At 37.0% G+C, this 16985-nt stretch overlaps 1 protein-coding gene across 7 annotated transcripts in view; it reads left to right on the top strand.

Moving 5' to 3' along the window:
• DENND4A (DENN domain containing 4A) overlaps positions 1-16985 on the top strand; it is a 136527-nt gene that overhangs the window by 34727 nt on the left and 84815 nt on the right. For all 7 annotated transcript variants that reach the window (XM_072614425.1, XM_072614418.1, XM_072614413.1 and 4 more), the window contains 2 exons: positions 9106-9437; positions 11998-12247. In XM_072614425.1, coding sequence (XP_072470526.1) covers positions 9127-9437; positions 11998-12247 — 561 coding nt within the window. In that variant the 5' untranslated portion in view covers positions 9106-9126. The remainder of the gene's footprint in view (positions 1-9105; positions 9438-11997; positions 12248-16985) is intronic.

The raw sequence follows: 16985 nt of genomic DNA, 5'->3' as shown, positions 1-16985 counted from the left end.
ATGGGGAGCATGATTTCATCTGTATAGGGAGCTCCCAGTGAGAAAACTACCTCTACCAGTGTAGCTTTGGCAATTTATCATTTTAGGGTTGTCTGGAACGCTGAGAGGTTAAGTGACTTGCTTTTTATCACAACCATATATTAGAGGTGAAACTTGAACCTGGGACATCTTGACTCTGAGGCTAGCCCTCCATGCACTTTGCTACCTTTTTGAACTAGAAAACTTAGGGAACACTATGAATTCAGAGTTCCTGGTAGGGCATATGTGTCAGAACTCTCGCTGTGGTCCTAGAGATAAATAACTATGCTGGCACTGAAGAACACTTTCCTGTTCTACTACAAGTGATTCTCTTGACCACTCATTTGAGTATTATAAGATTTAGCATAAGAAGGGAAAATAGAATAGTCCAGCATCTTCATTTTACAAATGAGGAAAATGAGATCCGAAGGTGTTAAAGGACTTGCCTGTTCTCATACAGGTAGTTAATTTTAAAGCTGGGGTTTAAACTCAGGTTTCTGGACTCAAGGTTTAGGTGGATGGATAAATAGTAATTATGAAAAAGATAATGGGTTTTAGTGACTGCAAACTCAGTATGAGTTGCTAGTATGATTGATATGATAGCCAGAAAAACTAATGTAGTCTTGGGTTGCATTAAGAGGGGCAGTTTCCAGAAGAAGGTGATAATCTTATTGTACTCTGACCTAGTCAGACCTCATCTGGAATATTTTGTTAAATTTTGTGTGCCATGGTTTAAGATTAACATTGATAAACTGGAGAGTGTCTAGGAGAGTACATCCAGGATGATGAAGGGTCTCGAGTCTATGTCATATGATGGTTGGTTGAAAGAAATGGGGATGTTATTTAGCCTAGAGGAGAGAAGGCTTAGTGGGAAACATGAAAAGTGTTTGAAAGGTTGTCATGTGGAAGAAGTTCCACAGAACACATAGAGGTCAAGTCAACAAACGTTTAATAAAAACTTGTGACATTCTGGGCATTGTGCTAAGCCCTGGAGACACAAAGGAAGGCAAGAAATAGTTCCCACTTCTAATAAAAAAGTTAGGAAGAGGCAAGTTTTTTGGGGAAAGATAATCAGCTCAGTTTGGGGCATGTTGAATTTAATAGGTCTATAAGACATCCAGTTTGAGTTGCTCAGTAGACAGTGGGAGATGTGCGACTAGGTGTCAAGAAAGAGGTTAGGCCTGGATAAGTAGATATAAAAATCATCTGCATACACATGATAATTGAATCCATGAGAAATAAGAAGAGCATCGAGAAAAGAGAAGAGGGCCTGAGACAGAACTTTGGGGAATACACACAGTTAGTGGGCATAGCCTGGATGAAGATCCGGCAAGAGGAGATGGAGGGATGGCCAGATACATAGAGTGACAAGATGGAGAGTGGTGCCATGAAAACCTAGAGATAAGAGAGTATTAAGGGAAAGAGGTCAGTTGACAGTGTCAAAGGCTGCAAAGAAGTCAGGAAGAAGAATGAGGCTTGAGAAAAGACCATTATTTTGTTGTTGTTCAACAACAGTCAAGAGTATTTGACTCTTCATGACCCTGTGAATCACAGAATGCCAGACTCTTCTTTCCTCTACTATCTCTCAAAGTTTGTCCAAGTTCATGTTTATTGTCTTCGTGATACTATATCTGTTTATCTTATCCTCTGCCATCCCTTTTCCATTTGCCGTCAGTCTTTCCCAACATCAGGATTTTTTTTTCCCCAGGGAGTCGTGTCTTCTCATCATGTGACCAAAGTATTTAAGCTGCAGCTTCAGTATTAATTTCTTTTAGTACTGACTGATTTGACCTCTTTGCTATCCAAGGGCCTCTCAGAAGTGTTCTCTCCAGCACCACAATTTGAAAGCGTTAATTCTGTGGTGCTCATTTTTCTGTTCAACTTTCACAGCCTTCCCATTGTTACTGGAAAAGCCATTGGCAAGGTGACATCTCTGCTTTTTACTATGCTGTCCTGATTTGCCATAGTTTTCCTTCCAAGGAGCAAGTATTTTTTTATTTCATGGTTGCAGTTGTTGTCTGCTGTGATCTTTGAGCCCAAGAACATAAAATCTGACACTGTTTCCATCTCTTCTCCCTCTGTTTTCCAGAAAGTGATGGGACCAGTTGCCAAGATCTTAAGGTTTTTTTATGTTAAGCTTCAAGGAGCCTTTACAGTTTTCTCTTTCATCCTTCTCAAGAGGCTCCTTAATTCCTTTTCACTTTCTACCATCAGAGTGGTATCATTTGCATGTCTGAGATTGTTGATATTTTTCATGGCAACTTTAATTCCAGCTTTTGATTCATCCAGCCTGGCATTTCTCATGATGTACTCTGCCTATAAGTTCCATAAATAAGGTGACAGTATACAGCCTTGGCATTTGTACTCCTTTTCCAATCTTAAACCAATCAGTTGTTCCACATTCAATTCTAGCTGTTGCTTCTTGGCCTACATACAGGTTCCTCAGGAGACAAGTAAGATGATCTGGTACTCCCATCTCTTTAAGGACTTGCCATATTTTATTGTAGTCCACGCAGTCAAAGGCTTTAGTGTAGTCAGTGAAGCAGAAGTAGATTTTTTTTGGAACTTCCTTGCTTTCTCCATAATCCACTGAATATTGGTAATTTGGTCTCTAGTTCCTCTGCCTCTTAGAAAACCAGCCTGATCTTCCAAAAGATGGGATGGATGGAAAGTGCTATCCATATCAGAGAGAGAACTATGGAGTCTGAATGCAGATTGAAGTATACTATTTTCACTTTGGGGAGTTTTTTTTGGTGGTTTTTCCCTTTTGTTCTGTTTCTTCTTTCACAGCATGACTAATGTGGAAATATGCTTACATGATTGCACATGTATAACCTATATCAGATTTCTTGCCATCTTGGGAGAGGGGTGATGGAAGGGACGGAAGGAGAAAGAAAAATTTGAAACTTTAAATTTTGTGAAAGATGAATGTTGAAAACTGTCTTTACAAGTAATTAGAAAAAATAAAATACTATTTACCAAAAGAGAAAGAAAAAAAGAAAACCAGCCTGCTCTTTTGGTAATTCTTGGTTCACATATTGCTGAACCCTGCCTTGCAGAATTTTAAGCAAAGCCTTGCTGGTATGTGAAATGAGTTTGATTGTTCAGTAATTTGAACATTCCTAGGCAATTAAAAGATCATTATTAACTTTGGGGAAAGAAGTTTGGGTTCAGTGATAGGTTCAGAAGCCAGACTACAGAGAATTAAGAACAGAATGAGAGGAAAGGAAGTGGAGATACTGGTTGTAGATGGCCTCCCCAAAGAGTTTAGACATGAACAGGAGGAAAAGCAGTAGCTTGCAGCAATAAAGTGAGGATTTTTTTAAGGATGAGGTGATGTAGATGTATTTGTAGACAGTCGAAAAAAGTCAGTAGACAGGGAGATAGTGAAGATTAGTGAGAGAGGGGGCAGTCCGTTGGATAAGATGAGATTGTACATGTAGAGGAGCTTGCTGTGGCAAGTAGAAGGGCCATCCAATGTGAGACAGAAGTGAAATATAGTGGCAGACTGCATCTGAGTGATGTGAGTAAGGGTAAAGGGAGGAGAGGGAACTTTTAGCAAGTACCACATTTTTTTCCAGTGAAATATGAGACAAAGTTCTCAGCCAAGAATGTGGGAGAGGAGGAACCATGGGAGGTTTGAGGAGGAATGAAAAGGTTTAGAAAGGATTGTTGTGACTGTGATGGTGAATCTGTTAGGGAAATGTAAAAGGATTTTCTTGTCACAGTGAGATTATGTAACAAATTTGTAGTGGAACCAGTATGATTTTATGATTTTTTTCTAGTTTCTTTTGGTAGCACGTGAGGAAGAAAAGTCATCAGATAGTGTGAATAAGCCAGGGCTGAGCCTTGGCAGGCCAAGATCTTGTTAAGGTAAGGGGGCAAGGAACTCAAGAAAAGAACAGTGTAGTGTTGAAATGGTTCAGCAAGTGTTCAGGCTGGGGAAGGGAAGAGAGTGCGTAGTCTGGGCAAAGGAAAGACCTGGGAAAGAATTGACCGGAGAATGAATTGAAGGTCACAATAATAAAAAAGCATCATTGGGGATTACAAGGTAGAGGTGGAATGACAGCAGATTGTGATCAGGTATGGGAATTCCATTTATGAACATGAAAGAGGAACACTTATGGTTGATAGTAAGATTGAGCGTAGATGATCATCACTGTGTAGCTAAGAAGGGGTGGAGGAATAGGTCATGGGAAATGATGAAGTTGAAGAATTGGGAAGTTAAGGTGTTTGAAGGAGTGTCAAATAGATGTGTATGTATGTGTACACATATACATATACATAATACATATATACATGCGCACATATGTTAAAGTTCCTTAGTATGAGGGCAAACATTGGGCAAGAGAAAAAGATTGTGATCCAGGCACTGAATTCTTTGAAGAAAGAAGGAGAATGTCCTAGAGGTCAGTAAATAACAGCTATCATAATCTTGATTAGGTAGCAAATATGGATTTAGTGAACCTGGAAGGAGGAGAGGTTACTGAGTTATGGTGTTAGAAAGAGTATGGAAGTGGCAGTAGGGAGCAAAGTGTTCCAGTTCCCTTGGATTCCCCTGAATCACTTGGATTCCCAGTGCTTCTCAGGTATGAGTGAAAGAATTTTCCAGTGCTGAAAAGAGTGATCAGGGGAAGCTTTGTCATTAGGTGGGAGCTAAGTCTCATCAAGTGTAAGAAAATGGAAAGAGAAAGGAGAAGGTTTAAGATGAAAGCAAGTTTGCCACCCATGGAGTAGGTATTCCAAAAAGCACAGTGAAAGGGGTAGGTAGCTTTAGAATGGGATATTGAAGGTAAGTGGTTAGGTTAAGAGAAGAATGGGAATAAGGCAATAGTCAGTGGAGGACTGAAAATAGGATTTAACAATAGTTCAGAATCACATATGAAGGAGTGAGAGTTGCCTGACCATTTAAAAATGCACTCTAGAAGGTTATCATCAACCTTAGGGGTTTGACCTCAGATTGCAGTCCTCCCAGGATGTCAGAGAGCAGTGAATGCCTAGAAAGGGGGTGGAGAGATTGAAGCTCAGACTCTGTAATTGATGCAGGTAGAGCCATAGGAAGTTGCAAAGGGTGCTGAGAGCAGGGTGTGATGTAATAATGATTGGTTTAGGAGGGCTACAGGCTGGGATAGAAAAACTTGCTGCTCAAAAGTGGAATGGGCTGCCTCAAGAGGTCATGGATTCCCCCTCTTTGGGAGACTTCATGTTTGAGTTGGCCTTGATGGCCCACTATGGTCCCTTCCAGCGCTCAAATTCTGTGATTCTGAATCCAATGAACTTTCCCTTACACCGTCCCAAGTTTAGAGTTATCGCAATTATATAGCTTCTCATAATTAGTTAAGGAGCAATTAGAACAAAAGTAAAGATATTGGAGCTAGGTGGAATTCTGAGGGATGATTTGTAAGAATTGGATAAGTATTACAACATGGTCTGTCTGTGGCTTGTTTTTGTCTTTTCAACAAAAGTGATCTACTGATTGGAGAATCTTAGATTTAAAGCTAGAAGAAGAGTTAGAAGGGCACCTAGTTCAACCCTCTCACTTTACAGATGAGGAAACTAAGACTCAGAGAGTTGAAGTGACTTGTCCAGAGTTACAGAGCTAGTAAATGTCTGAGGCAAGATTGGAACTTAGATCTTCATGACTCCAAATCTGGTTTCTCATCTTCTATTAGAAGCAATCAAATAGAAGCAAACTCCTGCTGGCCACATGTTGATTTAGAAAACCACAAATTAACATTATCTATGTTTTATTCTATTTTTGTTTATTTTGTGATTTTGTTAATTTCCCCAATTATATTTTAATCTGGTTCTGTCTGCACTTGGAGTTTTGTAATTTGGCTCATAGGCAGAGTTTGACACCTCTGCCCTGTACCATGGGGTTTAAACTAAAATTTTTGCAAAGTATTTGACAAAGTCTACTCTGCTGTCATTATAATTGTAATAATTTGTGGGCGAGATGATAGTACAATTAAATGGTTTTGGAACTGGTTTGAATAGCTGGACCCTAAGTAGTCACTAATGAATCAGTGTCAGTTTGGAGGAAAATCTTTCTTTAGTGAAGTACTCCAAAGATCTATTCTTGTCTTTGTGCTGTTCAACAATGTTATTAATAACTTGAATTTAAGCCATTGAAAGTTAAATTTATAGATGACAGGAAGCTGTAAAGGAGAACTGACATTGGATAATTGAGTTAGGATCGAAACAGATCTTAGGCTGTAACAGTTGTTTGAATCAAGATGAATTTTGGTAGAGGAAAATATCAAGCTCCACGTGAATTACTTAATTTTACAAGCATGAGATGGGGGGAATATGGATCGACAATAATTTCTGTGAAAACTGTATGAAGAATTTTCATGGAGTGCAAGCTTAGTATGAGTCAACACTGCCATAGTAGCCAAAAAAAAGCTGCCATTGTCCATAATGGTCTTTCTTAATGGTTAACATCCCAAACAAGTGAAAGAGTTCCATGTATTCTGCCTTAGTCAGACTATAAAATGTGCTATGTTCAGTTCCAGGCACCATATGAAGTACCTTATTAAATGTTTTCCTGAAATTATATTTATAGTATTCCTCTCATCTGTCTAGTAGCCCTATTCAATAGGAAAAGAGGTTTGTTTGGCATTACCTATAATAATCTATTCTAGAATTTCACATGGAATCAAAGTCAAGCTCACTGGTCTATATTTTACAGACTTCATTCTCTTCTGCTTTTTGACACTCATGACAATTGTCCTTATTTGCTTTGGTCATACCTCTGCAATTCTTCCTGATCTTTCAAAAATTAGAGACTGACTTCTTTTAGTACTATAGGGTGCATCATAGGTAGGTGACATGAACACATCAAGAGCAGCCAGGTGACCTGGCTGTAAGCAGTAAGACCTCTTACTATATCCTTATTTAAGAATATGTAAAATGAAAAACAGTACTGAAGGTGGGCTGAGAAGCAGTCGTGTAGGAGAAAAGGACCTGAGGAAAAAGGGGGATTGGATCCTTCATGAGAAACTAGCTCATTCTAAACTCCCTCCCCCGCTACTTCCAGCCATCCAGAAGTATTTGGTTTCAGCTGGGACATACCTCACAATGAACAATTTCCCATTCAGAAACTAACCCAAAAAGTTACTGATAAATTCCACTAATATCTAATGGAAGTAGTAAGCATGTGTGAAATAAGAAACAAATATACCTTAACCTTATATTGAGTACATTAACATATTATATTTTAGTGATTCTAAAGGTGACATGTTAGTGAGCATTTCAAGTAAGACTGTTGTATACATTTAAAATAGACCAGGGACTTTGACTAATTTTATTTCTATAATACCCAGCATTATGCCATTCAGATAGTATTTAATCTTTTTGTGACTGATAGTAGTAAGACTTTAGTTATACAAAATATATCTAATACAAAGTACAAAATTCTACATACTTAAACATCTAAACAAACAATATTTTTATCATTTGAGAAGGAGAAAAAAAAATCATAGGTCCATAAAACTTGAAGGCTTAATCTAGTACAATTCCCTCTTGAAGGAGGAAGAAACTCAGGTCCTAAGATATATGAAATCTTGTATTGTTTAACCTCAGAGATAAGAGTTCCAGAGCACATTTCAACTTCCATGTGTCCTCATCATTCCTTTCTTTGCATTCTCTAGAGCAGGGATGATTTTATTTTTGTTTTTGGATGACCAGTGCCTAACACAATTCTTCAGTAAATGTTTAATTGAATTGACTCCTCAGAAATGTGTAGCTGCTGTCTGCTATCTGCTGTCTACTCTGTTCTTCCTCGCAATGGGCAAAGATGAATCAATTCGAGACAGAGGGTAGATTTTTTTTTTTAAAGAAACATTTGCAAGACTGTGTAAGATTCAAATATTATACTTTATCCTTATTAGCTCTAGGAATTTTGAATGGCAGCATCTCCTCTATTATTGTCAACATTGATTAATACAGAATGAGACTTAATGAAAACTTGCTTAACTTATTTACATGAATGCTTTCTAGAACTTTTTACATAAAATTAATCAGGTAATTATGACTTTGGGGGTACCCACTAGGACAGAAGCATATAGAATAATGACCTTCAAAAAATGTTGAATGAATTTTTAGTTAGCAGAGCCTTCTCAAAATGCAGATATTTATTGCTCCTTAGTGGTATCAGTTTAGGAAGCAACTCTAAAGTTCTTAAGTATCAATTAATAGTACCTCATATAGGGATTTGTTTTCTTGTTAGAAATGATGCACAAGATCTACAAATCTCTAAAGGAAATTGTCTTGACATGGAAAATTCTGCACCAGTTTCCTAGCAAACAATGAGGATATTTACCAACTATTTCTGAAACTTAAATTAATTTTCCATAAATATGTCATAAATTAAGGGATCTCATTAACTTAGCCTTAAAGGAGTCATAGAACTTCAGAATTGGAAGGTGCTTTAGAGACCATCCAGTCCAACTATCTTCATTTTAAAGAATGGGATCAAAGGGTTAGTTTTTATAATAATGATATAAATAAGGGGATTCACTATAAAATATATAAAAATTCACTGTAAAGTTTTTGCTCACAAGGATTTTAGTCTTCTGGGATGAGAAAGGATAAAATGGAACTGGAAACATGATTTTATTATACAGGGCACCTTCTGCAGTGTCTAGTCAAAGAGTTGCCTAGGGCATTGAGAGGTATTTTGCCTTGCCAAGATTCATAGTGTGTGTCAGAGGAGGGAGGTCTGAGTCTGACTCTGAGACCAACCCTTGGCTCACTATAACTTGCTGCTTCACTATGCTGTACTCTTCCTAGGAAAGATATTAAATTTCTTTTCCCTTTGCACAGTGGAGATTAAAAGATACGGTTGTATTGCAGTTTCTTCTAGTTGAAGAAAAAAGAAGCTAAATGACATTAGATAACTGACATAAGAGGATTTTGCTATCAAAGTACTGATAAATTCTGATTATTAACTATGAAAATATAGAGCCAGTGTTTATTACTGAATGTATCTGTCTGCTATGATCTGATCTGCCCTTGTATTTGTACAATACATTTAGATTTACCTGATGTTGCAAAGAATATTAATCTCTTCTATTTTCTTTTCAGATGTATCCTCTGTAATGGAAGATGATTGAAAACAAGGGACCTCGTGTGGCTGACTATTTTGTTGTAGCAGGTTTGACTGATATTTCGAAGCCTCTTGAAGAAGAAATTCACTTCAATGATGCATGTCATAAAATAGCTAAACCAAAAGAACCTATCACAGATGTGACAGTTATTATTAAATCTCTTGGTGAAGAAGTACCAAAGGGTTATACCTGTATAGATGTTACCCCAACTGGATTGTCAGCCGATCTCAATAATGGAAGCCTGGTGGGGCCACAGATCTACCTTTGTTATAGAAGAGGAAGAGATAAGCCTCCACTCACTGATCTGGGGTATGTGTTTTTAAAAAGTATTATGGACAGCATCAGAAATGCATGTTGTAGAATTTTAAGTATTTTGCTAATTAATAGATAAACTGGTTGGAAGACTTTCTTTCATATCTCATTTACTGTTTTTATGGCATTTTCTCCTTAATCATTGCCTTTTTCCCTTCTAGGTACCCAGTGATGTCATTTGTTATCATCCCTGGGGTTAGAGAGTAAGCATCTGATTAGCTAATGTACACTAAGGTGTTAATGACTTAAATTGTTATTTCTCCTGTTTTTGAACTTTGAAAAAGGACTACATACCAGTTGAATATGGTCTTAATTTAATAATAGTAGAATTTGAGCTATTGTCGGCAGATGTTTATTTGGGGCGGAGTAAGAAGAGGCAGTAGGTAGGTATACTTCACTGCCAGTCTTTGCTTTGAATTAGTGGTGAGCAGGTAAATACTCTGAGATAACCTTGTATTAGATGGCAGGTGAAGGGGAGCATGATAGTAGCTATCATTAAGTATTAGAGAGGCTTGCTTGTGAATAAGCAATTAGCTTTATTTTATTTGGCCTCCAGGGAGGGCATAGTGGTTGATGAATTTAACAAAGAACTTTCTCACAATTAGAGCTGTGCCAGAGTGGGATGGACTTCCTTGATAGGTCATGAGTTCCCATCATAGATTTATAAGTGGAGACTTTATGTGTACTGAGATCTGGACCTGGGTATATAGACTGCGCTAGGTAATCTTTACAGGTTATCCTCCAACTCTTGAGATTCTCTTTTTCTCTTGACTAATCCTGCTCAATCTCTTGGACTCAAAAAATTTCTTCATAATACAAATTAAAATTTCCTTGGTTACTAAAGTTGAATGTGAATGTTTTCCCTGAATATTTTAATGGCTCATGTTTTCTGAAAAAATGAGAATGAATTAAAGGCTTCCTTAAGTTCATTTTTGCTTTATGACTCTCTGGCTCTATACCTTTTTTGACAAAACAAATAAGTTGAGCAATTATTGGTCTTTTTACTCCGTGCTTTATGATTTGATTATAAATAGTTTCAAAATGACAGCTATTGCTGCTTTGTTATATATAAAATGTTAAACATTTAGCAAATATGTCCTTATTAAAGTAAATCAATTATTCATATTCTTGCCACTTTGAAGAGCTAAGGACCGGTGGCCTTAGAACCTCTGGAGACTCTGTTTTCATTGCGTCCCCCAAACAGAATTCTATGATTCTCTTTTGTGTGGCACACTTTTCCTTATTTATCTTTAGAGGAGAAGACTGCCCTCTATTCTTTTAGGAATGAGTTATCTCCTTGCAACTCTGGAGAAGAGTTTTTAGTTATAGAGTGCAAAAGTAGTGGAACTAGAAGAAATTAATCAGTTGACATATAGGTGCAGAGCACTTAGTTTTGGGGATTTGGGATGATAGAGTAGATGCAAATAAATATAAAATACTGTTCATGGCTTTAAAAAAACTATAGTCGGAGTAACAAAATATGAGTACATGAAATGTGATGTGCCAATATAAGAATTAAATAATGTTAGATACTAGCCTAAGATGTCAATAGGCATATGGTTCTTCAGAAGTTTAGTATTATATCATATAGAGGCAGCAGAGTATAGTACAAAGAGACCTGGATTAGGAATTAGGAATTTCACATCTATTACTTCATCCATCTGGCCTCGGTTTCCCCATCTATAAAATGAAGAAATTGGGCAAGGGGATCCTTGCCCTCATGTAATTAGGACAGGGCTAAAATTACTCAGAAGTATTTATGGATGCTTAGGTCCCAGGTGAAACTCTTCTCCATCCCCTTAATTTCCTATTCTTTATAGGGTGCCGGAGAATAAGTGGCATTTCCGAAAGCACTACACAGCTTGCATTCTTGTACCATAGCCGAGAACTTACTCTTTTGTGGAATCATTTGAAGAGAGGAGGAGGAGATTCATCCTTTAACTTCCGACACTCTCGTGTTTACTGTTCTATCAATAGTTCACCTAGTCAGAGACAGTGATGAAAAAAGGAAGGGGTTAGTTGAGAGTGGGGACCTGCGGCCTTGAGGCCACATATGACCCTCTAGGTCTGTAAGTACATTCATTGATTGAATCCATACTTCACAGTTAAGTTTGCAAAGGGCTTTAAAGAAGGAAAATGATGTAGTATTTGTTTGGTAATTTAATGGCTAGGATAGCTTCTCTGGCTATTCCCTCTAACAGTAGAGTCGCATACAGCTATGCTCTCTCACGCTTTGCAGTTTTTACTCATCTCTTCTAAAACACACCCACCCACATGTCCTATAAATAGTATGAATTAATTCCATTAATATAGAGTTAAAATCTAATGCTTTGGTTCTTAATTATTGCTCTTGTTATTTTGCTATTGTCCTGAAATATATTGACTTTAGACTCATAATTTCATTCTATTAATTTTCATTTTCTATGTGAGGAAACATTCTTATCTTACAATTTCCTTAAAATTAAAAATAATAAAATTTTGTTAGTTTTTCTGGTTTCATATATTAAAGGTTCAAGGTACTCTGTTTATGGAAGGTTTGCTTGTGTTTAATTTTTAGGGTCTTATATGACTGGAAAGAAAGAATAAAACAAGGCTGTGAAATTATTCAGACTACTCCACATGGTCGCCCTGCAACGATTAGTGGCAATACCTCATCACAAAGAATTTATGTCACTTACAGGAGAGCCTCTGAGAGCATGACACAAAATACACTAGCTGTCACAGATATCTGTATTATCATACCCAGTAAAGGAGAAAGTCCACCACATACATTCTGCAAAGTTGACAAGAATCTCAATAATAGTATGGTAAGTATCTCTTTTTGTATCTCACAAATGTTGACCGTTAGACAACAAATCATTTTGACCATAGCAATCCATGTGCAGTTACCTCTGTTGATAATAACATGGATCTTTTGAAACCCTGAAAATATTGTCTTCCGATTTTGCTGATATAAATCAACCTTTGCTTTCACTTGAACATTTACATACTAACATTATAAAACGCTTCTTGAAGACTTGGGGTGTTTTATTTTAGGGGAGTAACTGAATTGTGGTCTAAAGAGGAACTTTTCTAAAATAACATCAACATTTCTTTCTTTATACTGCCAAATTAAACATATAAATTCTCTAACAATGCTAACATATGAATTAACACCAGATCAAAATCTAAGAGAATATTGAAAAGTCTTACCTTTTGTTATTTAAAAAAAAAAAAAGGTAATAGTGGTAAAATTAAGGTTTGTTGGTTTTTGGTTTGTTTTTTGTGAGGAATTGCTAGTGTATTAGCCACAATCAAATATTTCCCTTCTCTATACCTAATAAAATGAGTGCCAGCAAGAAGAATTATCTATAACTCAGAGATAACAGAGAAAAGGAAGCATAGATAAAAGTAGTGAGAACCCAAAGCAAATTTTAGGGACCTAAACGTTTTTAAAACAACAAAATGGTTGCAGTAGTAGATTTGTAAGTATTACATAATTTGTCATGTAGTCATGGAAATGAAAGGTCTTTCAAGAGTTCAAAACTTTTTGTAAATATATTAGGGGAAAATACTAAGAGAATGAATCAATTGCAAATAACAACAAATATTAATAACAAAAATTGTGATCAAGAAGATAGCAGTAGTCACTGACCCATATGCCTACTTTCTTTATAAAATGTTTACAAAACTGTTACCATCAGTGTTAGTTATTTTAAGAAAGAATAACCTCAAATGGTTAACCATCTAACATATGGCCTAAAAAAATTAAAAATTGCAGAATTGTTCTCTATAGGCAAGTGACTGTTTTATTCAGATGATTTTTAAAAATCAGCTGTCATTAATACTCCATTCTTGGGATACTCCATTTTATTATGCTGTGTGCATATTGTCCTGATATGATGGATCTTGAAATCTTGATAAGGAGGGACTTCATGGTAGTTTTTGTGTTCTGAGGATGATCAGTTACAATGCCAAGAGCTTTAAAAATACATGTAGTAGAAATGGTAATTTAAACTCTGCTAACGAATAACTGACAGATTGTGAATCATGTATATTCAGAATGTATAACATCATGCAAAATGTATATTTTTTTCATTGTAAGTTTGTATCTGCTCTGTGGCTGCCTTGATTCAGATTCAAAGTGAATTGGTTTCTTTGTTGACAAGAGCTATTTCTGTAGACTCCATCTCTTTCACCACTTTCTCTGGTCAGGGTTCAGCAGTTTATCAAAAGTATTCTAGATTTGCTTAGGACATTGAAATACTCATCGTATGAAATGAACATATGTGTACTTTGTTTTTTCAAATCTGATCTCAAAGCAATTGACAGAGAGGGTTCACATTGCAAAAAAGTGGATGTTATCAGCTCATTTTGTTTGAATTTCCATCTGTTAAGTTGTTTTTTTCATCGAGTGGGTTGTTCCCAGGAAGGCCCAATTCTATGTCCTACCCTGTCCATTGTTAAAGAATCATTTATTCATTCATTTATTTAATTTTTCCAGCTATTTATTGTTATTCTGATCTATTATTGCCCTTTCCCAGCCAGTATATCCATTTTTTTTGTCTTTTTGTTTCCCTCCAATCTGGTGTCAGGCTTTAGTATAAACTAAAAATTGCCCTGGTTTTAGAGAGAAACTATAATTTCTAACCAGCAAACAGCTGTTACCTTTTAGCAGCTTTTTCTACCACTGACTTTGAGGAGAGGTTGGTTTATTTTAGATCTTTGGCAGAACTACGTGGAATTTATTCATGATGGCTATTTTCCTACCTCTCACAGAGGAGCCAAAAAGTAGTTTGGGTAGACTTTCATTTTTATTGAGTTTATACTTTGTGGGGTTGCAGGAAGTTCTGTTTTGTTCCACCTTTGTTCAGTATATATATGACGTTCAACTTAAGGGAATTAGGGAGAATTGGGGTATGAATGTGAATATGCAATCATGACTCAGTTATTTATTTCCTTTTCTTTTGATCTCAATCATTACTGGAAGAAAGTTAGTTGCTTTTATTGTGATTATAATGGCAAAGCTTTCTCTGGAGAAGATAGGAGATGAGGAACATTGCAAAATGCTGTCAGACTGAGTTAATATATTGGTCAATGTTCCCAAATTGCTATTTTCCCACTTTAAATCTTTATTCTAAGAGATGGCTCCCGGGATATGGGATGGAGAGTGATACGTTCAGAAATGAAGGTGGTATAAAAACAAAAGATACCAGTTTTTTAAAAGCTTGCTGTTAATTCGGGTTTATTCCCTCTTGCCTACACTATTGCAGTAGCCTACCGCTTGTTTTCCGTGCGTCAAATCCTTCCCCATTCCATTCTCAATAAAATGATAATCCTGAAGCCCAGTCTGGTTGTGCCACTTTTGCTCAAGGTGCTCCAGTGACTCCCCATTAAATACAAGATCCCCAGTAAAATACAAAATCTTTAATTGGGTAATTTGTCCCTAATGTACTTTTCCAGTCCGCTTTCATATTATTCCCTATCATGTATTCTGTGTTGTAGCCAAACTATCCATTCTTTGGACACTACATTGCATTTCCCACCTCACTGTCCAGGATTTCCTCTGCGTAGAACATTCTGTCTCTTCACTCTACTACATAGCTAACTTCAAGGTTCAGATCATGCACTGCCTTCTGTGTGAGGCTTTTCCTGATTCCTGGCCCTCACAACTTTCTTCATATGTATTTCATATTTACTTATCTATGTATATGATTTAGTAGATATGGCACTAGATTTAGGGACAGGAAGATCTGGGTTCAGATCCAGCCTCTGATACTTCTTCTGGTGTCCTATGGAGCCAACGTGATACAGTAGAAAACACTCAATGTGGGATCCCAGCTTTGTGTTAATCCTACATTGCCTGTGTTACCTTGGGTAAATCATTCAACTTCTCTGTGCCTTACTTTCCTCATATATGAAATGAGGGGGTTGTATCTGATGATCTCTAAGACACCTTGTAGCTCTAAATCTACATTCCTGTGAGCCTCTGTTTATTTCTCCCTTGTTGCTTAGTCGTGTCTGACTCAGTATGACCCCATGGACCACAGCATACCAATGGTATTTTGTTGGCAAGGATAGGTGGTTTGCCATTTTATTCTCCAGTGAATTAAAGCAAACAAGGGTTAAGGATCGCACAGCTATTAAGTGCCTGAGGCCGTGTTTGAAGTCAGGTCTTTCTGACTCCAGGCCCAGTGCTCTGTCCACTGAGCCATCTAACTGTGTCTTCTTTCTCCCTAGTAGAATGCAGAATTGTTGAGGGCAGAGTCTTTTTAGTTTTTGTATCTCCAGAATCTATTACAGTGACTGACATAAATTGCACATTTAATAAATGCTTGTTGAATTATAAGTTTAAAATAACTGGTAAACATTAAGCAAGCTTAAAATAGAAATTTTGGGGGGAGGCTATTGTATCTGGATGCCTAAGCATCTCTTTTGTAAATGGGCTGTGATGCTTTACTAGAAGAGAAATATTCTCAGTTTTGTTATTTTGGTGCAGTTTCGTTTGAGGGGCGTATTTTAGACACTGACAGATATCCCAAGTTGAAAAGCAGAAGTGAATTCTACTTTTCATTTCATTTTCATTCTCTTTAATTCTCGGAATTAACAAAGATGTAACCAGATAATTTTAGACTTAAATTGAATCACGAGCTCATTGAAGTATATATTTCCTGTAATGGGGCACATTACAGTGCATTCTTACTACTTCATCCAGTGCCATGCTTGCCCATATCCTTCCAGTGTTCTAGAGTACCTTTTCTTAGGTCTTTTAACATTTCGTAGATTCTAAGACAAGACTTGGGCTGACTAGCTATCATCCCTTGCTCTGCCTTTATGACTGAGCCACTTCCTTTTCCAATCATGCATTTCCTAGATAATGTCTTTGTCACCACTTCTTGCACATAGTTCATCATCGGTAATGTATTTTTACTATTACGTTTCAGCCTCACACATTTGTTACTTTGCTTTTCTGACCATGGTGTTATTTTAGAAAGATTTCAGTTAAAAGTGATGGTAAAAGTTTTGATACTTAAAGGAGATTTTCTAGTTATCTGGAAAAGTCATTCATATGAGGATCTCGTTTCCCAATGAGGCCAGATAAATGAGGTACTGACATAGTTCCATCAGCATCTGTACGAGGGAAAAGAGAGTCACTGACTTTCCAGAGACTGCTGGAAGGTTTTCTGCACATACTGCTCTTTTCTTCTCTCTCTGCCTGGTTTCTAATAATACATTTATTTGAATAGTAGCTTATTCTCTCCATCTGGCTAAGTTTCCTGAAATAACTTTTCTTCTTTTCCCTTAATTTGCTGTTTGAAATTAATGAAAAATGTTTAATGTATGTCGAGCCCTGGGAGGGGAGGGGGCACAGAAAGAAAATCAAGACAGTTCCTACTCTTCAAGGAGCTCCCATTCTACCTCCAGGAGGACCTTGTAATTGGGAACTTTCCCCCCAAAGTCATTAAGCTATGCATACTTTTTGACCCTGTTATAGCACTACCAGGTCCTTAGGGGATGATGATGTCATATAGTTGGAGGAAAGAAGGTTTCAGACCTCTGCTGTGG

The sequence above is a fragment of the Notamacropus eugenii genome, chromosome 1, assembly GCF_028372415.1.
Source record: "Notamacropus eugenii isolate mMacEug1 chromosome 1, mMacEug1.pri_v2, whole genome shotgun sequence".
In the NCBI taxonomy this organism is placed as follows: Eukaryota; Metazoa; Chordata; class Mammalia; order Diprotodontia; family Macropodidae; genus Notamacropus; species Notamacropus eugenii.
Note: the sequence above shows the minus strand (reverse complement) of the source record. Positions and strands in the feature narration are given on the sequence as shown.